The following is a 26,466-nucleotide window of genomic DNA, read 5'->3' as shown; positions in this document are numbered from 1 at the left end:
TTCTAGAGCTTGAGAGAGGAGGTGGGGCAAATGAAAACCAAGTACAAATCACAGGAGGATCCAAATTCTATGGCTGGCTCTTGGAGACTCTTCTCTCTTCTCTTCCATGAGGCAGGATTAACTCTCTCGCTCTTTGCTTTTCCGTACAGGCTGGGAGTACTTCCTGGGATGGGAAGCTGAGTAAACATGCCAGAACGATCCTGTACCTGCACGCAGCTCAGAAAGACTTGTCTGACTTTCACCAGGTCATGGCGTAAGTACCACATGCACTCGGCCAGTGTTGTGTAATGATTATGGCAACGGCGTCTGGGAATTAGGAGACCTGGGTTCTCTTTCCAGCTCTTCCACTGATTCTGGGTGACCTTGGGCAAGTCCCTTAACCCCTCTATGCTTTTGTTTGTAAAATAGTAATAAAATGGCCCTATTTTGCAGGCGTGTGAAGCCAGACTATGCTTAGTGATGTGCTTTGAGATCCCCAGATAACAAGTGCTATGGAAGTACAAAGTATAGAATTAATATTATTATTATTGAACTGCAGATGCCCACACCTGCTGCATATGGTAGGATCAGTAGTCTGACTTCCTTGCTCTTCTCCATGAGTTTGGTCACTTCTACCTCATGCATCGCTCTAGACAAACATCACTGCCTGCACTCCGGGACATGCTCTCCCTGGATGTTTATGGCAGCAGAACTATTGGGATTCTCACCCTCATCATCTTGCCTGTGAGCATGCGCCAGGAAGCCCCTGATTCTGCTAATGCTGCAGCCACGGCCATAGCTACGGGTTGGGGCAGGTGGAGATCTGCGGGGGGGGGGGGAACTCACCTCTCCCTACCACTATCCCAAGCTGCTTTCCCTTCCCCCGACCCTCTCTTTCCCTCCACGTGAACACTGTGGGTGCAGCACTGCACTTTGGAATGGGATGAGGCAGGGCAGGAGCTCTGGCCCTGAGTGAGTCTTGGGGAGTACTGACCTCCTGGGGTAATAAGAAGCCTCATTCTCCTGAGAACATGTTCCTACCTGAGCAGGGTACTGGGCCTGGCCTATGTGCCCCCAGTCTCAGAGCGTGTCTCTTTCCCTTTCACTGCAGCCAGTGGCTGGCTTACAGCAAACTCTACCAGAGCTTAGAGTTCAACTGCACCTGCCTGCTCCACCAGATCACCAGCATCGAGTACCAGTGGGTCCAGGAAAGGCTGCGAGCTGAGCAGGTATGAGCAGACAGCACAACCAAGCTTGGGGCAGAGATCCGGGGAGTGGGGGACAGCTGCCAATAAGCCACGACAGCCAAGGGACCCTCTTCATGTCACCTCTCTTGGCTCCTCGTTGGCTGGTTGAGAAGCGCCGCAAATTGGTTCTGCTCGGGAGTTCCTGGCCTGTGCCAGCTAGGTGAAAAACCTGACGATGGGCTAAGGAGCCACTGCTGACACCTCATAATACAGACCGTCTTTAAGATCATGTCGTAATCTAGAAATCAGATTGAGGTGGTCCTGGGTTGCTCTTCCCTTTGGCTTCTGTGAGTAGCTTCAGCACCTTCCTAGAAGGATGGCGTTCCTTAGTGGTTTCCTTTGCAGGGAACAGATCATGCTAAAAAACCTGGCTATAGGCTCTCCTCGAACCAGCTGTAGGGTCTGAGCCTTTGGGGTAGGATTTACCCCAACCAGCTGGGCTTATTAAGTGGCGGACATGTTGGGGAGTCCTTTGCCCCAGGTGAGAGACTTTGTTACCCTACCTTCGGTGAAGCTGGGATTGGTAATGGGCTGAGAGTCCTTCATCTCAAGGTCACTGGTTCAAACCCGGCAGTGGCTGAAGATCTTTACCATCTGACAACTCCTCACTGGCTGCTCCCAGTCCCATCCACAGACGACTGGTGTTCCCATAGAAACCGCCCCCACCATGGTACCCAGCACCGTTGTCGGCCACCTCTTTACAGGCCGACCCGGGAATGGGCCATGGAGATTGTGCTGCCCTCTCCCCACAGGGGGCGATCTGCTGAAGCCCATTGGAGTGGAAGCTTGCACGGCTGCTGCTTGTGCTATACCCATTCCGTGGTTCAATTCCAGTCAAAAACTACAAATAACACCGTCTGTGTGTCCAGCTTGCCTGTCTGCTCGCCCAGTTCTGGCTCCATTGAGACAGCCCTCAGACCTCTGGCTATCAGGTCACGTTCAGGGTCTTAAATTGTGTCCATGTTCCCTGCCTGGGAACGTCTCGCCATTGCTGTATCTTTCATTATGGTGGGGTTAAATCCCTGCTTTAAATGCAAAACTCGCCTCAGCCTTAACTAGGGCACTTCTACCAATGCCTCAAGCATCTAGATGGTTTTTAAGATCCTAAAGCAGTCTAGAAATCAGTTCGAGGTGATTCAGTTTTGCTCTTCCCTCTCGCTTCTCAGAGGCTGCTGGGAGTAATTTCAGCGTCTCCGTAGAAGGGCTGGCATTCCTTAGTGCTTCCCTTTGCAGTGGGGCAGATAATTCTTAAAATGGTTTTGGAGGCAGAGGCATGTTGCAAAATCCAGAAATAGCCCCCCTCAGTAGTGAGGCCATGTTGGCTGGGGATAGGTGTCGTCCACCTGAGGAGCTGTGACCATCACAGATTCACTGTCGCTGCTGATGCGTCTTCCATTTCTTCTTCCCAGAAAGCAGAGCTGGCCGAATCTTTCCAGTCCTTGCTGGCCTATGGAATCTCTCTCCTCCGGAAGTACCGCATCGTCTTCCCTCTCTCTGACCCTGAGTCCACAAACAGGCTACAGTTATTGCTCAGGTCAGCCAGCTGCAATGCTTCATAAACAGAATAATGTCAATCGGAGAAGAAACAGGGCCCCCCCCCATCCTCCTGGGGCTAGTGTGGGATTGTTCCCTATGCTACATTATCCAGTCTACCTTTTGACACCCCGTGTATTGGAGCTTCTACTACTTCCCCCGAGGAGACTGTTCTACAGGAAAACCTCTCTCCCACTTCCATTCCCAGCTCCCTTTGTTGTCTCCTCTCCTCTGCCTTTCCCTGGTTGGTCTGTCCCCTTAAGGAAGTAGACAGACATCAAGGGATCTCCCCCATTCTAAACTGGCATCTTGTCATTTTTTCTTCTGATGCCTAGGGGAGTATTCCCTCCTGGTGTGCATTGACTGGGCTAAATAGAGGCCTTTATATTATGGGATAACACTTTTCTCTAGAGTTTATGTAACCCCCCCGGTCAATTCCTGTTACAGGTCCCTCTGGCGGGGAGAGATGAGTCTGTTATAGCCCCCCTAGGGAGGTTTGGTTCTTTAGCGCAACCCGTAGCAGCTCATGCTTTTAGTTCTGTAGGTCAGCAGTTCATCCCCTGGTGTGGTGGCCATGAGGGCAGCTGTCACACTGTGATGGCTTTTGTTTGTTGTTTTAACTCCAAACCGTTCCCTGTAACCTCTCCTGCCCCAAGGTATTTCTCACTTTGTGGGAGGTGAATTTGGGCTCTGGACTATAAGTCCTGCCAAGCTCAGAGCCCTTATGAAGAAGTCTTAGCATTCGGTCCTGTCCCAGGCTGTCAGCATAGGAATATGTCTGTCCCACTGTCTGTGACCTGGCAGTTAGGCCATAACTTATAGGGAGCCTCTCATTGAAGGAAGCTTTATAGAGGAAAGTGTGCATGGGGAGATGTTGCTGTTGCTGGTGGCAAAGCTCTCTTTTCTGAAGCTCTTTGGGTTGTGCTGTGGCTTAGCAACGATTCTCATTTCACAGGGTCCTGGTCCAGATGTGTAAAATGAAAGCCTTCCAAGAACTTTGTACTCTGACCTCTAACCTTCAGCAGATGGTGATGGAGGCTGTCAAGGTACAGCACAACCACTGGGCTCTCTCCTCCCCAAACCCATAGGGCAGTGGTTCTCAACCCACAGCCCACAGGCTGCTTGCGGCCCAATCAGTACACAGCTATGGCCTATGTGACATCCTCCGGAATGTACAGGTAGCATATATATATTGTGTGGATGCGGCCTACATAATACATAGAGAGCTGCATATGTGGTCCACACTGGTAACTAGGTTGAGAACCGCTGCCATAGGAGTTCCTCTGACTTCCTCCTGGAGCCGCGAGCATTGTCCCTTCCCTTATGCCAACGTGCAAAGGCCTTGAGTCCTGACCCTGATTCCAGCAGAGGGGGCTGGAAGTAGTGTTTCCAAAGCTTTTCTGCGCTCCGCCTTTGACTGCCCAGCGGGTCCCCTCTAGAGAAGTGCAAGGTGCTCCTTTTCCTCCAGGACTGAGCATGCTGCCTGCTCAGGGTGAGAGATGGAGCCTGGATGGTGAGCTCTGAGTCCCACTCCCCACCATGCTGTGTGTGTCTGGGCTGCTAGCCTGACCTGTGTTCAACCCTGAGTCGCGATGAAGGCGTTGTGCTGTTGTGTCTGTTGTGCCTGGATGAATGGGGTGGCTGGGTTGTCTCTGCAGCTCCTGCTTCTCTCCCTTCATTCTTTGTCCCGTTCTCTTGCAGTCAGGAACCACTGAATGGTTTTGTATGCAGAAGCAGCACCTGAAGCCAATGGTAAAGGTCAGATCCCCCTTTCATTCATACACCAGTTTGCTGGGCGAGGCTGAGGGTCTGTTTGGGTAGGAAGAGGGAGGTGACGCTTTCTCAGGCCACAATTTTCAGAAGGGGCCAGTGATTTTTGGATGGCCAAAAGACACCTTGAGCCCAGTTTTCAGAGGTGCTGAGCACCTGCAGCTGGGGTAGAAGGCAACCAACTGTCCCCATAAGAAGATATGAAGAGTTGCCATTCACCTCCGGTCCCCTCCCTTCCTGTGTGTTGGTCTGAGCAGGTCACTCCTGCTAGCTTGGCATGTCTCCCATTATAACCCGGAATGGAGCAGTCACCCAAAGAGTGTCCCATCTTCGCTTGGGAGCACCTGAGTGATTAAGGCACTGTACTAGCATGGTGGAGATCTGGGTTCAATGCCCAGCCCTGCTGACGTATTTCCTGTGTGATCTGGGGGAAATTACTTCACCGCTCTCTGTGCATCAGTTCCCCAATGGGGTAATGATATATCCCTACCTCTAAGGGGCATGGGGAAGGTAAATCTGTGAGCTTCTCAGATACCACAGTGGTGCGGGCTGTGGCTAGATATGTTGATAGATCACTTGGCACCAAAACCAAGGCGTAACTTTCCGTCCTTCCCTTTGTAGACCATGGAGGAGAATGGGAAAGCACTGGTCAAACTTCTGGTGGAGGTGAACGAGGATCTCAAACAATGTCACAAAACCTGGAACAAATTCTTCAGCAAGTAGGTAGATGGTTCCCCCATTCCCTCCCCAGCATCTACCCCATGCTCTCTCAGCGGCTTTGCTTAGGGTACTGAAGGCGACCGCTCCAAAGCACATTTCCCAGCTGCAAAAGAACATCTGTAAATATAAACAGATTGTGACACCAAGTATGAGACTGGAAAGCCCCGGGAAACATTCCCTCGTGGTTCGTTATGTACTACAGTTGCCTGTTGTTTAGGGAGCAGAGGTTAACTACAGATGTCCTTGCTTTCCAGCATTACTGGCTCTGCAGGCTGGAGTCTTTCAGATTGTTTTAGTTTTGTAACTTCTTGTCACTCTAGTTCATGTCAAAGGGCTCGGGTGGGAGAGGGTTAGTTGCACTGGCTTTGACAGGTTGGTCAGTGAGTTGTATCCAGCAGATTCCTGACCTCCTGTTTCTCCCCTGCAGCACTGTGAAGGTGGAGCTCTTCTTCATTACCTACCTGGAGTTGCAGGAGCTGGTGAGCGGGTGGTCCAGGCTCACCAGTCAGAGCAGCAGAGAATAAAGCAATGCCAAGGCACTTAGCCAGCTGTCAGAGGAAGGGAAGAATCTGAGGTGCCCCCTGCACTCCATGTGCTCCTCAAGGGCTCATGGGAAGAGATCACTAGTGGTGGAGAAATCTTTATATTCAAAACCCTGGATATGGGACTGTGGACATCCTTGGGTTGTGAGGGAGGGACTAATCCTGTCCCTAGCCCCAGAGGCCTAGCCAGGAGTTTAAGAAAGGCACATTTAGGCAGTGCAGCCTAATGGCTAAAGCAAAGGAGTAGCGACTCCTGGCTTTGATTCCTGGCTTTGCAACTGAGTCAATTGCAAGTCTATAAATTAACCGTGTCGCTGAAATTCTCTGGGCCCATAAAATGGGGATAAACAGGTTTTGGCTGTATTATCTGAACCCCCTGAGCCCTCAAACAGCTGGTGTCCCCAACTTATACATCAGACAAGAGGAAAATGTGTTGTATCAGCTAAGTGGGACGGCACATTTCCTTTCCCTGATCCCATTGCAGGACAAGCATTCATAGATGCGTTCTTATTAACCCTCCTTCTCTGCGATTCCCTTTCCCTGCAGGTGTCATGTCATGTCAAGGAAGAGCTGAGTGAGATTGACAGCAGCATGTCCCAACTCACAGCAGAAAGCCTTTTCCAGCTCTACATAAGCCTGAAGGAGCTTTATCGGATGAAGAGCTTCCTGTTCAAGAGGTACTGACCCACCTGAGCCAGGCTCAGCTCATAGTCCAGTCACATAGAGCGAGATAAACATTAGCAGCACCAGGGAAATTGAAGGGGTTGGGACAACATCAGTGGCTGACTTTCTGCTGGGCCAATTGGAGTAGATTTGAGTGGAATTAGAAAGTTTGCTGGCCCAGCCGCCTGTTGCTTTAGATTAGTGCAGTGACATCATAACAAATGCCAGACCATGTGGGGGGTTTAATGTAACCTGCACCCGCCACACTTCAGGCATGACGCTGAACGGGCCTTCAGAGAGCTAGAGCTCTGGATATAGAAAAGTGGGGTTCTGGGAGGCAAAGGCTGCTACAGACATGGCTCAGATAATACTTTAGGCTGCTCTTCTGCCAGCCTATGGATCTCTGTCCTGTGTTGCCAGGTGGGCAGCTGTGTGGTATGTGCTGTGAATGCTTCCTTCTCTGTGAGCCAGGTATTTTTCAGGTCTTAGTGGCAGTGGAATGTGCAGCCTCTGCTGCAGTACAGAAACCCGTCTTGTGTCTGTATTCCCAGGGATGGCTCCCTTGCTCTGACTGACTTCCACCAGTGGTTTAAGGAAGCCATCCCCAAGTGGCTCCAGAAGACCTACATGATAGCGCTGGAGAGGACCCAGAGAGCGATCCAGGTGGACCAGGTAACACTGAGATTGCCACAGAGGGAGAAACTCCCCCCAGCCTTCCTGAGGCTCTCCAGCTTTTATCATTGTCTGACCCATCTTTCACTTCCAGCCCATTCTTTTCCCCCAGGACTCCCCCCTTGCTCCTATGTGAAATCCTAAGGATCGGCAGGCTTTGGGACCCCTCCAATAGCAATCTCCTGCACCCCAACAATCAAGTGTTCCCTATCCCTGCTGAGAGCCATTGTGGCAGGCAAGCCCTCGTGAGGGGCACAGGGGTGACAGATGGAACCTGCCTTTCCTCTAACAGCTGATCCTTCGTACCCCAGGGCCCTTGCTCTCTACGCTCTTCGTAGCCCTGTCCCCTCACAGCATCACGTCATTGCTGACCCTGTTGTATTCTCATTGGTTAAAGACCATGGCTCCGTGGCAGCCTATGTGATGCGAATTGATGAGCCTCTGCTTCGTTCCTTGTCACAAGCCACAATTGGCTCCCTTTGTTGGCAGTCTCAGCAGAGAGGCCAAGGGTGGAATGGGCCTTGGAGGGGAGAGACCCACTCTCCTTTAGTCTGGTCTTACCAGGGCGGGTGAGGCCTGATGGGCAGGCAGCACTAGCTCTGCCTGTTCTGCACCTACCTTACAAGCAAAGAGCTTCACAGTCCAGGTGTCTCCCCAGTGCTGCCTTCCCTCACTAAAATCAAAATGACCCCGACTGGATAGATGCCCATTAACTCCTCCTCTACCAAGACGTGCTGATGCTGTGACCAAGAGAAAACTGCCTGGTCCCAGACCAATGACCTGGGGGAGCAGAGCAGGGGAAGGGTAAGGGGGAAGGTGAATAAGGAGCCACTTTGCAATAAGAGCTGGCTTTGGAACTGGTTTGTTGGTTTACTTGCAAGTTTCTCAGTAAAATGTTTTTTCTGTCACCACCCACCCAGCTGATGCCCCTGGGGGAGCTGAATAAACACAGCACGTCCACTGTTGACCTGTCCACATGCTATGCTCAGATTGTTAAAACCTGGCAACAGCTGGACTGGCCGGACCCAGAGGAAGCCTTCATGATCATGGTGAAGTTTGTTGAGGTGTGTAGTCGGACAGTCTAGCTGGATCAGTAATAGCAAGTTGTAACTATGCTAAGAAGAGGTCATCAAATGTCATGTTTCAGAGCATCAGCGGCAGAGGGTCAGGAAGGAATTCCTCTCCTACCCCTATACATGTCGGCCAAGTGCTTTGGGTTTTTTAATCCCTTTCTCTGAAGCGTCAGACATAGGTCAGTCTCAGACACAGGGCGCCAGAGAGAATGACCCATTGGCACGATCTGGGGTGGTAAAGCCGACATCGGCCCTCAGCGCAAACCTGTGCAGTGTTCTTTCCACTGTGCGTTACCCATGCTCACTGCCTCTTGCCCTATCCCTTAGGACATGTGTAAAATCGCTCTCGCATACTGCAAGCTGATCAAGACCCGGGCGGATGAGCTGTCCTCGAAGCAGCGGGACGAGGGGGATGCAGCCAACAGGGTGAGTGTCGGTGCCGGTCTCTGCTGGAAATTCAGAGAGAGGAGAGGGATTGGGAGGCTGTCCAGGGAGACAGGGCAGCCTCTAGAGAGAGTATGTGGTGTGGGGCAGGGGTGTGGCCTGTGACCAGAGCTCGGTGATTCAATAGAGTTGTAGGGGTAATAACATCCCAGCCTTTGTTCCCTATAGTCCTGTTGGGGGGGTGCATTGGCAGGAGAGTGGCCTGAGTTCTGAAGGGAGTGAATTTGAACTGGGGGATTCTGTGCAAGTCCTGACATTTTGGGATGGAAATTCTCATTGATCTCTTGGTGGGGGAGCTAGGGAGGAAGGATTGCTCAGTGGTTAGTGCTAGCCTGGGACTCAGGAGACCTGGCTTCAATCCCCTGCTCTACCATGGATTTACTTGGTGACCTTGGGCAAGTCACTTAGCCTTTCTGTGCCGCAGTTCCCCATCTGTACCATGGGATAAAGCACTGCTCTGCCTCACAGAGGTGCTATGAGGATACATACATTAAAGATTGTGAGGGGCTCAGATACCACAGTAACAGGGGCCAGATAAGTACCTGTGAAAGCTGGATGGTTCCTGCGTTCGGTGCCCTGCTCCTAGGATCCATGGGGAACATAATCCCACACACCAGCTTTCACCTACCTACAGTGTCTCCTATGCTGGCCCAATCTTCAGCATGCATTTCCCCAGCGTGTCTATGATTGCACTCGGTGTCTCATAGCCACTACCAGTCAGGGCCAATCTCTGGGGTCTTGGCTAGGATCAGACCATTGTTACCTCCCAGAGGAGGGGATGGAATAGAGCTTGCCTGTTGCACATTTAGTTACAGCCTTGTCCAATCAGAATGCAAGGAAATAAATGCCCAGCTATGGTCGTGCATGGGAACTGGTGCCATCCTTTCCCTCTGATTAGCTCAGACAATTCATCATAGTGTGATCTTAAAGTACAGGTCTGGAAGTCAGATATCTGGGGTCTGGATCTGCCATTGGCTTGGGCAGGAGCCTAATCGTTCTCTGCCTCACTTTCCCCAGTTGTCTGTGCTGCTGGACACGGCTTGTATCTCAGCAGCTGTTTGTACCAGGCTGTTCATTGATGTCCTGCTGAGTACATAGATACAGCCACTGGGTGCAGGGTGCCTTTCTCAATGGGCCTATGGGTTCTGCTGCCCTGTGGATCTGATGTGGCTGTGCGAATGAGGGGGCCAGGCCTGGTGTGGGGGTGAGGATGGGAATGGAACAGGGGGAGCGGGCTGCGAGCAGCAAGGGTAGTGCGTGTCCACCGACGTGGGTCTTTTTCTCTTCCCTCCCACCCCAGCTCTGCATCGTGGTGAACAACGTGAAGCAGCTGCGGCTGCTGATCTTGAAGCTGCCGGACCAGCTGGAGTGGAAGCACCTGGAGCAGCGAATGGAGGGCATCATTGAGCCGGAGCAGATCCAGCACACCCTGCACAACCAGCTGCAGGGCACCACCACCTGCCTCGACCATGAGATCAGAGACGTGGTGCAGAACCTGGCAAAAAAAGTAACCCCCCCCAGCCTTGCCTTTCTTCCCCAGCCTGGGCTAAGGGTGAAGACTCAGTCAAATAGGGTCAGATCCAAAGCCTATTGAAGCCAATGGAAAGATACCCATGGGCTCCATTGGCCGTTGGGTCTAGAGGATAGAGATGCCAATAGTATGGAGCTAAGTCCCGCTAGCTCTCTCCCTGGGACTGCATGTCCTGAACCCGTCAGAGGGAACCAGGGCTGGATGAAGACAAGATCCTTGGGATCAGGCCCTGCCAGACTCAACCCAGTGAAGTGTTGGAGGCAGCAGGGCACAGCTGGATGGGCTGCCTCGTTCGGGAGGGAGATCAGGGACTCCGGTGCCAGAGGCAGATAGGGCTGTGTGACAAAGGGGTTGAGCTCTAAGGAGCTGGCATGGCAGGTTCTCCATCAGAAACCTCAGGCAGGGTGGCGGGGGGCAAACCCAGAGTTCTAAGTGTGTGTTTCTTTGGCAGCTGGATGCCGGGATCTCCAGGCACATCCAGAAGCTGGCGGCCTGCAGTGACTCTAAGGATCCAGAAGATGTAGGTGCCAACTGCTGATATGTGCTGCCTGTGGGAGACGATCAGCCCGGGGACAGCATGGCTCTGACCAGTGCCCTGCGTGTCCCTGAGGCCCAGCAGTGTACCATGCGCTGTCAGGGATGGCCTAGGAATACCTGGTCCTGCCTCAGTGGGGGGTGGGTGGGTTGACTCTATGCTTATGTGTCCACATCGGTGCCCAGCGGCTATGCCGAGGGGCGCCATAAAAACTTGCAATAATAATTGTCCTGGGTGGTTTACAGGGAGGAGTCCCCCTCCCTGTCACCCCGGCAAAGCTGCACCCTAGTTGGGAACTGCTGCTAGTGGTTTGAATGCCCTACAGAGCACCCCTTCCTGCTCTGGGCCAGCCTGGCTCCTGCGGGAAGGGAGAGGCACACGCTGCTTGTTGCATGGCCCTGAACCATACCGGCTCTTTGGTAGCTCCTTGCCAGACTCCCTGGCACAGGCAGTACCAGGAACTGGCCTTTTTGTAGGTCTTCTCTGCTGTACTCACAGCACCCCCTGCTGGCTCCTGGCTGTAACTCTCCATCTCCTCACGCAGGCTGTGCCAGCCATGTTACCCGCCCCATGTCTTTGAAAGACCATAGGGATGCATGCACACACAAACACACACGTGTGCACGCACACACCCTGCATTGACTGAGGAGCCAGATGGAGCAGTCAAAGTGCAGCTTTGGGAGCCAAGCTGGGCAGGCCAGGAGTTCAATGGGATGGGATCATGGGGGAGGAGTGGGGGTTGATGCTGTGACTGATGGGTTAGGGATGTGTGTGTGTGGGGAAGCCAGGAAGGTCTATGGCTGTCATCGATCCAGCTATATGCTCAAGGTAGCACAGAGAGAATCCAGGCACGGGGCTGGGGGTGGTACCACACCCAGAGCCCCTGTCAATGTCTGCTGCTTCCTGGCAGACCTAGCCCAAAGGGGCACAAGCACTCTCCAAAATAAGGAGCCACACATGCAACTCCAAGCCTCCCTGGAGCAGCCCCAGCTCCACTGCAGGGTCAGGTGGGCACAACAGAGTACGCGGCAGGTGCTGGCTGGCACAGCTGAGCTCTCAGGCTGGGAAATGGCAGAGGGGCCCAAAGAGCTTGGGAGCTGCTTGGCAGAAAAGTTTCAGATGGAGGCAGGGCCTGAGAAACCCCTTCCCCATTGAGTTTCCTGATTCTCCTCTCCACAGTCCATCATTCCCCTAATGAAGTTCCTGGAGTCAGAGCTGCAGTACATGAACCAGCATCTGGTCCAGGAGAACTTTAACTGGTGAGCTGCGGTGTTGGGACCACAAGGGTCAGCCGTGGGCTGGATGAGGGCAAGGGGGGAAGTGTTCGATCCGCACCATTAGCCTAGAGTCTATTGCTATGGACTGAACCAATGGGTTTACTGCAGTTGTGGCAAATTGCACACAGCAGCCCCCTGTAGGGTGCTTTCTCCACTACTATCATTTCTCTCTCCTCCAGGAGCTGCACTACCTTATATAGAACCTTCTATCCCTAAAGCACTCTGCAGACCACATATATGGAGATCCTTCACCCACTGCTGAAATGCAACTACATCTGGGGTGGAATGCGGCAGCCTTTCTAGCCCAGAATCACTACACACAACAGGCTTTTTCAGGGGGATTTCAGGCAAAGAGAACATACTAATCACAATGTCCCAGCCAGCTTACCACACAGGAAACACCACTGCACTTGTGAAGAATACGATGGGATCTTAGATCACACAGTGCTCAGGGCCTTCGTTTTAAGTCTATACCCCCTGATGCCATTCCCAGCACCATCGTGCTTTCCATCACTGTACTGGGCCATCAGCTCAGCACTGAGCCGAGGGATAGAGTGCTACCTCCCCACTTACTCTCACTTCCCACCTGCCATACTAACCTCAGTGATGTTTATGGGGAGCCGTTATAACTTCGTGGCTAGCATTGGATATAAACTGGCCGTCAACAAGTTTAGGCACAAAATTAGATGAAGGTTTCTAACCATCAGAGGAGGGAAATTCAGGAACAGCCTTCCACGGGAAGCAGTGGGGGCAAAAACCGAACTGGTTTCAAGACGGAGCTTGAGAAGTTTATGGTGGGGATGGTATGATGAGACTGCCTACAATGGCATGTAGCTGATCTGCGACTGCTCGTAGCAAATATCCCTAATGGATGATGATGGGACCCTAGATGGGGAGGGCTCTGAGTTACTACAGTGGATTCTGTCTCAGGTGTCTGGCTGATGGGTTTTGCCCACATGCTCAGGGTCTGACTGATTAGCATATTTGGGGTTGGGAAAGAATTTCCCCCCCGGGTCAGATTGGCAGAGATCCTGGGGGTTTTTTCACCTTCCTCTGCGGCATGGCGCACGGGTCACTTGCAGGTTTAAACTAGTGTAAATGGTGGATTCTCTGCAACTTGACATCTTTAAACCATGATTTGAGGACTCAGTAACTCAGCCAGAGGTTAGGGATCTACCACAGGAGTGGCTAACTGAGATTTTGTGGCCTGCAATGCGTAGGAGGTCTGACTAGATGATCATGATGGTTCCTTCTGACCTGAAAGTCTATGAGCTGAGGCCATCACCCCAGTTTGCAGGGTATGGGCTATTATGGAACAAGCCTGTGCTCCTCTTGCAATAGAAGCATGTCCCAATATGCACTCTGACACATTTCACTTCCCCTCCTCCTTTCCTTGCCCGGGCTTCTCTTCACTTATATTGTAGCTAAGACCAACAGCTTCATGTCTCCACTGAGGCACTAGGGCCCTAGGTTTTCCAGCCCAGGGACTGACAGTATCCGCTGTGCTGCACTGGCCTTGTTAGAACTCGTTGTGTGCTGCAATCCATTCTCTGCCTTTTCCCCACTCACTACAGCCTCCTGGAGCTGCTCTGGAACCACATCCTGAATGAACTGACAGCTGCAGCTAACCAGCAGCAAAACTCCTCCAGGTACTACAGGAAGCTGCAGTTCGCCTTGCAGGTAGGCAGCACCTGGCAGCAGAGCATGGGGCAGAGGTCTGGCTTCAGTGGTGTCTCCATAGAGCAAATAACTGTTCATCCTCTCTGGTTCCCACAGAACCTGGAGCTCTGCTTTCACGCTGAGGGCTGCGGGCTGTCAACGGGCGCCCTGCACACGCCAGCATTCATGGTAAGAAGCTGCTGCACCTGTCACAGCTGGCTCTAGCAGAGTGATCTCCCAGCCAAGGGGTCCCAACAAGAGGGGGGTTGCATGAGCACAAAGTTGCTGGAGCCCCAAGCTTTCATTGCAGACCCTAGTAAATCGCTAGCCCTTTCCCTTGCAGGGACAGAGCTCAGAATACGCCTCCTTCATCAGGGAGACGTCTTAAAGGAGTGGAGAGGACTGAAGCCCATTATTGCAGAGGATGTGAGGGAGATTCCCACACCTGAGCCATTCCTTTTAGGTCACACATGTGAGGAATGTCCCAGACTGAGGTGTCAATAGAAGAACAAATTGATCAGTTATACAGTAATAAGTCACTAGGGCAGGATGGTGCTATCCTAAGAGTTTTGAAGGAATTCAAATATGCAATTGTAGAACTCCTATCTGAGGTATGTAACCTATTGCTTAAATCAGCCTCTGTACCAGATGACTGGAGGATAGCTAATGTAATGCTGATTTTTTAAAAAAGACTCCAGAGGTGATCCAGCAGTTACAACCCGGTAAGCTTAACTTCAGTAGCAGGCAAATTGGTTGAAACTACAGTAAAGAACAGAACTATCAGACACGCGTAGATAAATGCTATACATTGGGGAAGAGTCAACACGGCTTTTGTAAAGGGAAATCATGCCTCACCAATCTGTTAGAATTCTCTGAGGGGGGTCAACGAACATGTGGACAAGGTGATCCAGTGGGTATAGTGAACTTGGACTTTCAGAAAGCTTTTGAGAAGGTCCCTCACCAAATGCTCTTAAGCAAGTAAGGAGTCATGGGATAAGAGGGAAGGTCCTCTCCTGGATCAGTAACTTGATAAAAGATAGGAATAAAAGGTCAGTTTTCACTGTGGAGAGAGGTAAATAGCAGAGCCCCCCAAGGATCTGTCCTGGGACCACTGCTTTTTAACATGTTCATAAATGATCTGGAAAAGGGCATAACCAGTGAGATGGCAAAGTTTGTAGATGATACAAAATTACTCAAGCTAGTTAGGTCCAAAGCTGACAGCAAAGAGCTAAAAAGGGACCTTACAAATCTGGGTCACTGGGCAAAAAAATGGTGGATGAAATTCAATGTTGATAAATGTAATGTAATGCACATTGGAAAACACCTTAATCCCAACTATACATACAAAAAGTTGGGGTCTAAATTAGCTGTTACCATTCAAGAAAGGTCTTGGAGTCATTGTGGATAGTTGTCTTAAAAACATCATCTCAGTGTGCAGCGGCAGTCAAAAAAGCTAACAAAATGTTAGGAACCATTAGGAAAGAAAGAAATAATAAGACAGAAAATATCATAATGCCAATATAAATGCATGGTCCGCCCACATCTTGAATACTGTGTGCAGTTCTGGTCTCCCCATCGCAAAAAGATGCATTAGAATTGGAAAAAGTATAGAGAAGAGCAACAAAAATGACAAGGAGGATGGAACAATTTGCGTATGAGGAGAGATTAATAAGGCTGGGACTTTTCAGCTTGGAAAAGAGACGACTAAGGGGGGACATGACAGAGGTCTATACCATCAGAGCTGGTGGGGAGAAAGTGAACAGGGAAGTGTTATTTACCCCTTCACATAACACAAGAACCAGGGGTCCCCTTATGATATCAGTAGGCAGCAGGTTTAAAACAAACAAAAGGAAATACTTCTCCACACAACGCAGTCACCCTGTGGATCTTGTTGGGAAGGCTGTGGTGGGGTTCAAAAAAGAATTAGATAAGTTCATGGAGGGCAGGTCCATCGATGGCTATTAGCCAAGATGGTCAGGGATGCAACCCCACGCTCTGGGTGTCCCTAAAGCTCCAACTGCTAGAAGTGGGATTGGATGACCGCAGATGCATCACTCGACTGTCTGTTCTGTTCATTCTCTTTGAAGCGCCTGGCACAGGCCACTGTTGGAAGACAGGATACTGGGCTAGATGGACCTTTGGTCTGACCCAGTATGGCCATTCTCATGTTAAAATGTTTCCACTGAAAGGTTCCCAAGGTGGCAGTGGTGGGGCAGGCGCTGATGAGCCTGCTAAGGCACCCAGGGGCTGTCTGCTCCTGCAGATATTGGCACAGTCATGGGAAGAGAATGCCCCTCTATCCCCTCCCACCCTAAACCTCCTGGTGGCTTCTTGCTGCTGCTGCTCTCCTTCTCAGGGACTTCTGGGTTCGAGTTCAGGTCTGAGAGCGCGGATGCAAGTGCTGATCTCTGCTGGCATGCATGTATCTGCTGGCCTGAGTGCCTGACTGGGTGTGTTTCTCCACTCACCCTCCCCCCCATTCTCTCAGGATTTGGAGGAAGGGCTGAAGCTCCGCTCCACCACAAGCAGAAAACTCATCCAGAGCTACTTCAGCAGGAGAATCCAAGAGCAGGTGAGAGCGTGCTGAGCCTGGCCTGGCCCTTCACAATAAAGCCCCATTACCCTGCCCACCCCCATTGGGTTGTCTCCTCACTTCACTCCTCCATAGTCAGATGTAGGAAACTGGTCATAATAGGGTTATTATGGGATGGAGCCATGCATCACACCCACCCACCCACTTCCTTTTTAGTCAGTGGGAATCCTCCCCCCACCCCCAGTTGTAATCCAGTTAAATAAAGCAGCCAGTTACCAGCCTTCAGTCCCATGACTGTGAGTAAACTTATTTTGTTGCATTGAACGGTCCGTTTACAAAACATGACCCTTTTGTTTGTATTTCCTTGTATAAACTGGGCCTGACACTTACGTTTTGTTCTACTGTTACACTCCAGTAAAACACCTGTGGCTGGCCCATGTCAGCTGACTCGGGCTCACAGGGCCCAGGCTGTGGGGCTATAAAACTGCAGTATAGACCAGTAGGCTTGGGCTGGAGCCCGGGCTCCGGGACCCTCCTCCTTTGTGGGCCAGCAAGGGTGTTTTATTGCAATGTAGACATACATTAACAGTCAACAATCCAGGACCCGACTATAGCCCTTCCTAATCAAATCACAAGGTCTTCCCATCCTCCGCTTCCTGTCCTCTGCTCCCACAGTGCAGGATGGCAGGATCCACTGGGAATGGAGAAAGCACTACTTAGCTATCCTGGGGGAGGGGGCAGAGTGACGGGGAAGGGCAGGTGATTGGGAGTTTAGCAGATGAGATGTGAGGGGAGAGTCACGCCCCTGTCCACCTTTCATGTACCTAACCCCAGTACAGACGTGTTGGGATCTCTTTCTTGCGGTGATGCCGGCTCTGGGTGCTGTACCTCGATAATGCACCCCTGTGCTCACCCCTTGGCAGAACCAGTGATTCACGTAACGGGCGAACTCTTGTTTCTGTTCTGCTCCTCGCGTCCCAGCTGGAGACCAGCTCTGAGAAGTACGGTGCAGTGACCATTAAAGCTCTTTACCGCCCCTCGGAACAAAAGCTCCGTGTTGAAGTGCTCAACGCTGTCAACCTCATCCCGCTGGACTCGAATGGTGAGAGCCCATGGGCCGTGAAAACAGTCAGCACCAAGGTGCCACTTGGGTCCTGCGCAGCATCAGAGCTGGTGCATGCAACCAGTGGCTCCAGGGTATGGGAGAGCACTGAGTCTGTGAAATGACGATACCATTGGCACATGGCCTAGAGGGGCCCCTTTGCAGTCAGTTGTGCACAGCGCTGAGTTGTGAGCCCGATATCCCAGAGAAGTTAGTTTGGTCATGACTTGTGAAATCCCCTGTTATCTGCAACACATGCCTGGAGCGGCTGCCATGAGATGAGCCTAACCCAGAGCCTGGCGGATTAAGCAGGGGCTCTGCTCGCTTCATAGAACAGATCCTGGTTTGTCTCCACTCCAGGTAATGTCTGGGGGTGCGCACAGAGCAAGGAGGTGGCATCAACCTGTGGCATCCTCCAGAGCCACATGGACATGTCCCCTCTAACCTGAACTGGATCATCTGGGGTGATCTCTAGGGAATAGACTGTAATTCATGCAGCCGTCCAGGAGAGGTCACTGCTGCTTCACCTGAACACAGTGGCAACCCCATTAGCTGATAATCCCCCACAGCCAGCGCCAGCCCAGCTTTAGCCCATTGATTGGAAGAGTCCAGACGCCAAGGGGACACGTGTCCCCAGCGGGGTTCATGGAGGAGAAACTGACCTGCAAACCAGAAAGTCTTGTGCTGCAGAAGCCCCAGAGAGCCAATCCCCGACTCTGCCCCCTTGTTGTAGCCCCCAAGTGCCCTTGGAGGTTAGATCCATTGTGTGTGGGGGAGGGAGGGCGGAATGCTGCTATTGCATGGCTTTGCCACGCCAGTGCTGAATAAACAATCCTAGCATCGCACACAGCACTGATCCCTGGGAGCGAGGGGATCCCCGCAGCAGCCTTGTGCTCTCTCTCAGTCTCAACGCCGCCCCCCTAGGCTCCAGCGACCCCTTTGTCCAGCTGACCCTGGAGCCGCGACACGAGTTCCCCGAGGTGGTGGCGCGCACGACCCAGTGCTGGAAGAACGAGCTCCACCCGCTGTTTGACGAGGCCTTTGAATTGTACGTATGAGCAGCCACCCTGGCTGCTTCCCATCGCCTGCTCTCTATGTGATGGTGGGCGGCAGAGAGCACCAGCCCAGCACAAAGCCCCCACAGACACGCTGTCTCCACCCAGTGGCTGGCCCTTCCCTTCCCAACGGGATCTGCTTGCTCCTCTGCTCGCCGGGGGGCAGATCCTGCACTGGGCCATCTGGGAAGAGAGAGCTGCATGCGTGCCAGACTAGCTTCACCAGATAGATTAGTGCAGTCACGGCTCAAGAGGGCTAAAACTCAGGCTTGTGTGTGCAAAGCCCAACTGGGTAGGGCGAGCCTAGCCTGGCCTGGAGCAGAGCGCTGGCCTTCCCTGGCTGCTGAAATGAACCATACACACAGTGTTTTTCTGTCTCTTGGAGGTGCCAGGCCAACAGCTGCTAGTGTGAAATGCTGGGGCTGCCTGCCTGAGCGGCTCCAAGCCCTTGGCTGCCTGCTTAGAGGGGGGATGGCGGGGCGGGGAGGGGGTACACCAAAGCAGCAAGAAAATTAGTGAGGTGAGGATGGGTGGGCACATTGAACCAAATGGGAAATACCCAGTGCTGTGAGTATTGGAGCAGAGCCGATACTGAGCATGGGGTTCATTTGTTCTCTCCTGATTATAAACCTATTTGTGGAGAAGCAGGGGCTGGCCGGTAAAGCACAGGACCCCAGGTTCTATGGCCTGAGGCAAGTCACTCACGCTATGACTGGGCAGCAAGGCCCTACCTGCTTGCTATAACTACTCCAATTGGAAACCCTTGGGGGCAGGGATGTCTCTGGGTTTGTACAGCACCTAGCGCACTGGGGTACCGGCGCTATAAATAACTCCCATTTGGCTTCCTTTGCCCTGATTCGAAGGGCAATCAAGTTTGGCCCCTTCACTGCCAGCTGGATTTTGCTTCAGGAGTCACAGGGTGCCCATCACCACAGTATCTGGGCTCCACAGGGTCTGAGCCCCTTGCTTGGACCCGGCTGACTCTCCGCCTGTTGCTCTATGTGGGTGGGCTGCGCCTATGCCATGGCATGTCTGCGAAGGCCTGTGCCTGCCTCTCTTCTCTGCAGCCTGGTCCCTCCTGAGAAATGCCAGCAGGATGGCGCCTGCCTGCTGCTCACAGTGTTAGACCACGACATGGTGGGAGCCAACGAGCTGGAAGGAGAAGCCTTTTTCCCCCTCTGCAATGTGCCGGGGCTGACCGGAGACGAGGAAGCAGCTGACCCAGCCCAGGTGTCCCAGACCCGATTACCGCTGATGCACCCCAAACCCACTGGTAGCCTTGGTTTTGTTTCCAGCTGCTCCCCTGCCCCCACCTTCCTCCCCTCCCTGGAGCTGCTTCCCTCGCTGGGCCACTTTGGGCCAGGGACTTAACCTCTCTGTATCTGGCGTCCCCAGCTGTGCCATCGGACAACCCAGTGGCCAGCCCTTCTCCTGTGGCAGGGTGCTCAGGGGTGTGCAGCGCTCTCTGAGTGCTCGCCAGTGGGTGCTTGCCTTGGATCTATGCCAGTGCCGTTTTATTGAGCCTGGGGGAATGGACCAAGCTCGGTGCTGGGACTTAGACGTGTCTCTGCTTTCTGATAGTGGGGGCCCATTGCAGATAGGGCATGTGCAGGGGCCCAGCCCCTGAGCACACCACAGAGAGTGTCACTTTGGGGCAGCTGTAGCTCTCGGCCCAGCCCTGAACGCTGCGATGGCTGAAGGTGTAGCCCCCTTAGCCACGTGCTTTGCTGTCGCTTGGCATCCACCGTGGGGGCTGAATGTGGGTTTCCTAGGAAGGACGCTCCCCTGGAATGGGGAAGAAGAGAGGCTTGAATGCACCAGTCTCTCTGCTCCCCTTCTTTCTAACCCCTGCCTCTCTCGCCTCACCCCAGGGAACCCACTCCTGAAGCTGCTGGAGTCCCGGAAAGGGGACAAGGAGGCACAGGCCTTTGTGAAGCTGCGCAAGCAGCGGGCAAAGCAGTCCAAGGAGAGTGTGTGATGACAACCAGGCTGGAACCGGGCCAGAGGGGAGCAGGCCTCAGCCCCGAGGTAGCAGGACCCAAACCACCACCAGTTGCAAAGACCTCCATCCAATCCCAGCCCCCTTGGCAGCGATGGGGCGCCCGTGGAGGAGGCCCCCAGGGGGTGAAGCTAGGCTGGGGCAGGCTCCGCTCCCAGCTGTGTGTGGAATTGACCCGGCTTCGGGCTGAGGACAGGGGTAGCCTGTGCTGCTTCCCATCCCAACCCAGCATCAGCAGCCTTGGCTAGTCGGCGGCAGCCTGTCAGGTGCCAGCAGGGTGTGTGACGTGCCCCGGCTGCGATCCCCGCAGGCCATGCTGTACGCTGCTCTCCAGATGGTGCAGGAGCAGAAAATGGTGGGAGGCCAAAAAAAGCTGCAGCCAAAGCCACTGGGGATTGGGAGGGGTCGGGGGGGGGTGTTGAAATCTATCCAGCTGGCCCTGCTGGAGCAGCAGCAGCTGTTCGCTTCTGCTCCAGGAGTTGCTGTCGAAGCTGAACAGAGCGTGTGAGACTTCACTAGTGCTGGAGGGAGCAGAGCTGAAAGGGGGGGAAGGGGGGAGCTGCTGTCAAGGGTAAGCGCAAGACTCTGTCCCCGTGCAGCAGCCACAGAGGGTGCTGTGCCGGAGAATTCATCAAACGCAGGACCCGTGAGTGCGGCTCTGGGCAAGGGCTGGGCCCTCGGCTTGGGACCAGGGACTGGGAGGTCTGTGGTCGGCTCAGCTGCTGCAGCGGGTGCCCTTTGCCTTAAAGGGACTGGACCCACGCCTCCTTCTCTCCAACGTTTTAGTTACTGTTACAAATAACTAAACTTCTCATAGTGGAAATACTCGGTGGGGGGGCAGGGGAGTGTTTGTCTCGTTAAATAGCTTCCCCTCTCTGCTATAAGGAAAAGTAGGTACCGCACTGAGCTATGTACCAATCCCCCCTCCCCACCTCCTCCCCCAGTAGGTGTCCTGGTTCCTTGCTGTAGCGTCGCTGGGACTTAGTGTGTGTGTGTAAAACGCCTGTCCAAGAACACAGGGTGGGGCCAGCCTACTCTGCAGCAGGAAGGGAGCAGGTCAGAATGGGGCCAGAGACCCGTGATTAGAATGGGCTCAGAAGAGCAGATTATACGTGTAGAGCAGAGGCGCTCACTTACCCTTATCCATAGCGTTTCCAGTTCCACCCTGCCGCTCGGCTCTTCTGAACTCGGCTCTAAGTCCCCAAGGCCGTAGCTACGGCTCGGCAGGGACCGGTGGAGTCCAGGCACGCACATAAATACAACAGCATCCCGGTCCGCCAGGGCCTGCTGCACGATTCTTGGTGCCTTCCTCCCTCTCAGTAATCAGCAGGGACACCTCCGGCACGCTATTGCATGCTAGGGCTGTTTGACCTGTCCACCTGGATTGCCACAGCAGCACTGGACGGTATGGCTGAAAGGCTGGGTGAGCGTGCTCTGGTCTCCGGGGAGGCTTGGGCACATGTTATAGTAAAGACAGCCAGGGCCACCCACCCACACCTTGCTGGGGCGGCTGCTCTTCTGATTCTACTGCAGAGCAATGGCAGCTGGTCTGCAGCCACAAGGGAACCCCCTCCCACCCGAGCCCCAGCCAGCTGACGTCCCACTAAGGCCTTCCCTTCTGGCTCTGACCCTGGTCCACTGTCTCAGGGTCTCAGCTCACCATTGACTTTCCTGGTACTCGCCCCATGACAGAGATTGCGGTGCTGACTCGTCCTGAGTCTCTACAGCAAGAGGCTGGGTAGGGTGGTGACAGCACCCACCAGAGACGATGCCTTCACCCAGGGGCGAAAGTAACATTCCACCCTTACCGGGATCGGGGGCCAGCTCTGGGCCCACTTGAAGGGGTGGGGCTTGGGGCAGAAGGGGCGGAGCTGGGTGGGGTGTTCAGTGTCCCCCAGCCAGCCCCTCCACGCTGTCTGGCCCGCGCTGCCCAGGGCTCCAGCAGCCATTTAAAGGGCCTGTGGCTCCAGCCGCTGCTGCGGTAGCAGCAGTTGGGAGCCCCGGGCCCTTTTAAATCGCCAGGCCCGGGTCAGCTGCTCCTTTTGCACGCCCCCCGACGGGGGGAAGGGGCAAAAATGTTAAAACAGGCTCCTTTGCCACAGCAGCGCTTTAACATCGGCTTTAACATCAGCTGCCTACAGGCCGGAACCTGTGGCCACTTTTTACCAGTGCACTATACTGGCCCACTTTCACCCCATGACGGCATGCGGCTGGGTCAACGCCAGAGCGACTGAGAGGTGGGCTGAGGAGTTGTAATGGGCCAGATTCACTGTACCTCTGCTCCCCTTTTGTACCATGAGGCTAGCACTACCTGGCAGGGTGTGGTGCTACCTGTGCTCACTGTTGTAACTCCAGCCATGGCCACGCGTAAGTCCCTGCATCAACGTGGCTTTGGGTAGCGCCATTCTGTACTCACTAGGAAAGTGGGGAGCTCCAACTAAGCCAATTTTAAGGTTCTCATAAATAAGCTATTCTTATTTAAAACAAAGTTACAGCCCTTTAAAAGCTAACTCCCCGCTGTACAGTAACTGATGCAAGTACTATGAAGGAATAAGTTTGTGATTGCCGGTCAATGGTTCAAAAAAAGTAAAAGCAATAAAGAGGGAACAGCCTCCAGTTAACCTGTGGAACTCTCTGCCGGTGGGGGGACAAAATTATATGCACAAGTATGTGATGCATAAGCAGCGCAGAGCAGTGATGGGTGGTAAAATGACTAGGGCTTTTGAGTCTCACAAGCCAGGGTCAACGGTGATCACTACAGGTGGGAGACGCATAGAATTTCCATTCCGGGGCTAGGCCGACATTTTGAGGTTTTCTTTTGCCCCAAATCAGCCCCAACAAAGTCACCACAACAGTTTTGTGAAATTCTGTTGAGGCACTATCAACCCAGAACCCTATTTCAGCACCCCACCCCTATGGACACATTCTATTTCTATAGGCTCCAAGCACTTCATTGTGGTGGCGTTATTTTGACTTTTACATTTATTTACAACAAACCCTAATGCTGCCCCAGTGTTTTGTTAACATTTCCGCAAACATGGACTAGCCTGCTGGGTTCTTGCCAAATGGTTCCATAGTGTAGCACAGGCACGTTTGGCGGGAGACACATTTTGAAGCAGCGCGGTGGTGGGGCCAAGCCGTTCGTTTCCCACACGGCTGCCAATACCCCAGCCAGGCACGTCTGGTTACAGACCTTTGAGCCCTAATCCCAAACTGGGTTCGGAGCTGGAGGCTGCCGCGGCCCTGCACGTGCTTCCAGAGGCTGTGGGACGGGTGCTGCAGCACTGAGCCAGTGACCTGCCTTCCCTGCTCCAGGCAGCCATGAGCACACCCTCCAAGGCCTAGCAGCTCGTGTGCGGCACGTGGCTGCGATGATGAGGTGGGCGCTGTGATAGCAGCTCACTGAGCCTGCTCCTATGCAGGGTAGGCTACAGCCTGTTCCACCAAGGGTTCCCCCGCCCCACTAGTGCCAGTCCCTTTGTGCCCCTTGCAGGCAGCACTGTCCTAGGCGGTACAGACCAGCAGTGGGAGCAGATGACTTCGGCCTCTGGTGCAGACTTGTTGTTTCTAGGATAACAGACACGCAGTTTGGCCCTGCTGCCCCCCCAGCTGGGACGCTCCCCATGCACCCTGGGGTTTCACCAGCTAATGCTGCCACAAACACTGCAAATGACAGAGCAGTGGCACTGGTCTCAAACCACTTTCCTCTCTCCTGTCTGGAAATTGCTCCCCTGTCAGTAAAGGGCCAGGTGGGGGCAGGGTGTGTGTGTCAGCCCCCACCCCCTCCCCAGCTGCCAATGCAGCGCATGTGGGGATGAGCCAACACATGGCCACTGCTTGAGGCCCCTGGGCGCAGGCCTGCCTGCATTTGGCAGATGGCGCAGTGCAAAGCCCTTTGTGGAGCTCAGCCTACCCCGGAGCTGGCTGACCGGCGCAAGCCCAGCCCTGTCCTGTAGCCTCCCGAGGTGGTGCTCCTGGGTGGGGCTGCCTGGTGTCCATTTTTTTTACCGGACCGTCCGGTCCAAGAGGGAAACTGGCAGCGCCCTGGACGCTGAAAGTCCGGTTACCTGCCAACCTGCCATAGTGGGGCCTCTGCCACCAGGGGGTGGGACGAGCAGCAGCTGCTGCTTTTCTCGCCCAGGCGGGCACGGTATCCTGTGTGCGCCCCCGCCCCCCCCCCCCGCTGAGCCCTGATTTCCCCGGCCCCGCGCTGTGGGCCCCCCCCGTCCCTCGCTCCAGGGACAGACACCCATCCTGCCCTGCTGTACCCTGAGTTCCCCATTCTGGCCCCTCACTCTGGGGAAACCCTACACCCCCCACACACCCCGCTGTGCCCCAATTTCTCCCACCCCAGCACCTCAGTCCGAGGACTGACCCCTGCTGTGCCCCAATTGGGCAGGGGGGCAGACGCTGCATCAGCGCCCCCCAGCCTGGCTCTGCAGGCGGCAGGTGAGGCCCAGGGGATGCGGGAGCAGGGACGGAGAGCCAGCAACCAAGGCGGGGCGGGGAGACAGGCTGGACCAGGCAGGGCAGGGGCAGGGCCTTGGGGGAGAGGGTGGGGCTGAGGTGTTTGGGTGTCAGGGTTTAAAGTTGGCAACCCTACTCGTGGGCATGACCTGCCCTAAAAGCAGCCCTTGCCACTTGGAAATTTCCTACCTCACCGCTTTGGCTGCTGGTGCGTTGGAGGAGGGGAGGCCGTGCCAGTTGCTGCCCGTCGGAAAAGCGCCTGGAGGAGTCCCTTCAGCAGGACACTATAGACCAGGTCAAAGGCTGCATCTGTTCTACTGCTCCGGCCCCAAGGGCCGCTGATGGCCCACGCTGCACAGTAGCCTTTGCTCCAGACAAGGTCAGTGGACAGGAAGGGCATTTGGCTCCATGCAGGGATGAGCCCCACAAGTCAACACACCGTTTGTTACCGGGCCCGGGCAGCTCACCACCCGTGGCACGAGCAAAGGCCACTCACTGTTTTGCACAGACACCTGCTGTAAGGGGTTCACCAGCCAGCCAAGGCGCGACAGTGGCTGACAGTGTCCTAGTCACCGCATCCCTCAGGGCTGGCGCGGGATTTCAGTGAGCCAGGGCTGCCGAGAGGCACCTGAGGTGCAGCACCAACCTACATTTTGTGGCTGAGAGGTGGCAAAACCATAGCTACTTATTACCATTTAAAAATAACCTTGCCCTTGGAGCTACTCCAGGCCAGGAAAGGGATGAACCCACCACAGAGCTACAGCCAAAGCCATGAAGCATTATTTTTAGTCCTCCTAATTCTCGCTAGGAGCATGGCTTTGGCAAGGATTTTCCCATGTTGACTCAGAAGGCTTGGGGGAATATACTGGGACCTGGGACAGGAGATTGGTCTCCCACTCTAAGTGGAAATGGTGATGGGTGTCTCTTGACCTTCCTGTTACTCAGAAAGGCTTGTTACCAACCCCTGAAAATGGTCCATCTAGCAACAACCCCCATGCCATGGGTGATGAACACAAGATGTTATTAAACAATGTTATTAATGATTGTTGCAGCGCAGCTGTGGTGGATGAGGGAGCAGTTGGCCACATCATGACTGGGTGCCTCTGATACTAGTGTCAGCAGAGCAGCAGAAAGAGCAGAGACAACCTGGCTGCCTTTTCAGGGTGCCGTACGGGTCTTGTGAGTGAAGCTCTCTGGGATCTTTTGTGAGCAATGTAGGCTATTGAAATAGAGGCCAGACCTTCCCAAGGTGACAGACAATTTTGGATGCCAGATTAGAGGCACCTTAAACAGGCCTGATTTTCAGAGGGAGGGTGCCTAGCAAATCTTGATCAGCCCCAGTGAAATCCAGATCCAGGGCAGCACCCGTGCTCAGGATGTGCTGAGCCAGTTTCAAGAGTCACACCCAATCCACGTGGCCTGTTGATGAGCTAATGTCAAGTCTTTGACTTGCTTTAGCTTGAACTCCTGATAGTGGTGCCCTGAAGGGACTCACAGCTTCTAAAGGCAGCAGGGAACTCAGGCTCTGGGCTCAGGCCATTTGTCCTGGGGTGCTTTCTTGCATGGTTCCAGTGGGATAAAGTTCAATGCACAAGACACGCTTCAATAATAAAAAAGGTAGAGTCCTGGGGAGTGGGATATGGGGAAGCTGCACAAGACACTCCA

General features: G+C 53.8%; 1 protein-coding gene across 5 annotated transcripts in view; it reads left to right on the top strand.

Annotated features, from left to right (window-relative positions):
• Positions 1-22,950, top strand: part of UNC13D (unc-13 homolog D) — a 54,048-nt gene extending 31,098 nt beyond the window's left edge. For 3 of the 5 annotated variants that reach the window (XM_043496327.1, XM_038372047.2, XM_038372044.2), the window contains 21 exons: positions 150-253; positions 1,091-1,208; positions 2,636-2,760; positions 3,715-3,805; positions 4,461-4,517; positions 5,151-5,248; positions 5,677-5,728; positions 6,338-6,468; positions 7,006-7,126; positions 8,047-8,190; positions 8,527-8,625; positions 9,944-10,150; positions 10,626-10,694; positions 11,889-11,968; positions 13,561-13,666; positions 13,763-13,834; positions 16,134-16,217; positions 17,160-17,280; positions 18,205-18,328; positions 19,403-19,608; positions 20,207-22,950. In XM_043496327.1, the coding sequence (XP_043352262.1) occupies positions 150-253; positions 1,091-1,208; positions 2,636-2,760; positions 3,715-3,805; positions 4,461-4,517; positions 5,151-5,248; positions 5,677-5,728; positions 6,338-6,468; positions 7,006-7,126; positions 8,047-8,190; positions 8,527-8,625; positions 9,944-10,150; positions 10,626-10,694; positions 11,889-11,968; positions 13,561-13,666; positions 13,763-13,834; positions 16,134-16,217; positions 17,160-17,280; positions 18,205-18,328; positions 19,403-19,608; positions 20,207-20,313 (2,316 nt within the window). In that variant the 3' untranslated portion in view covers positions 20,314-22,950. The remainder of the gene's footprint in view (positions 1-149; positions 254-1,090; positions 1,209-2,635; positions 2,761-3,714; positions 3,806-4,460; positions 4,518-5,150; positions 5,249-5,676; positions 5,729-6,337; positions 6,469-7,005; positions 7,127-8,046; positions 8,191-8,526; positions 8,626-9,943; positions 10,151-10,625; positions 10,695-11,888; positions 11,969-13,560; positions 13,667-13,762; positions 13,835-16,133; positions 16,218-17,159; positions 17,281-18,204; positions 18,329-19,402; positions 19,609-20,206) is intronic. The other 2 variants (XM_043496328.1, XM_038372045.2) reach the window with 1 other exon arrangement.
• Positions 22,951-26,466: the final 3,516 nt, after the last annotated feature.

Source organism: Dermochelys coriacea, chromosome 14, assembly GCF_009764565.3.
Source record: "Dermochelys coriacea isolate rDerCor1 chromosome 14, rDerCor1.pri.v4, whole genome shotgun sequence".
Classification (NCBI taxonomy): Eukaryota; Metazoa; Chordata; order Testudines; family Dermochelyidae; genus Dermochelys; species Dermochelys coriacea.
The sequence above is the reverse complement of the archived record's forward strand: the minus strand, read 5'-3'. Positions and strand labels throughout refer to the sequence as shown.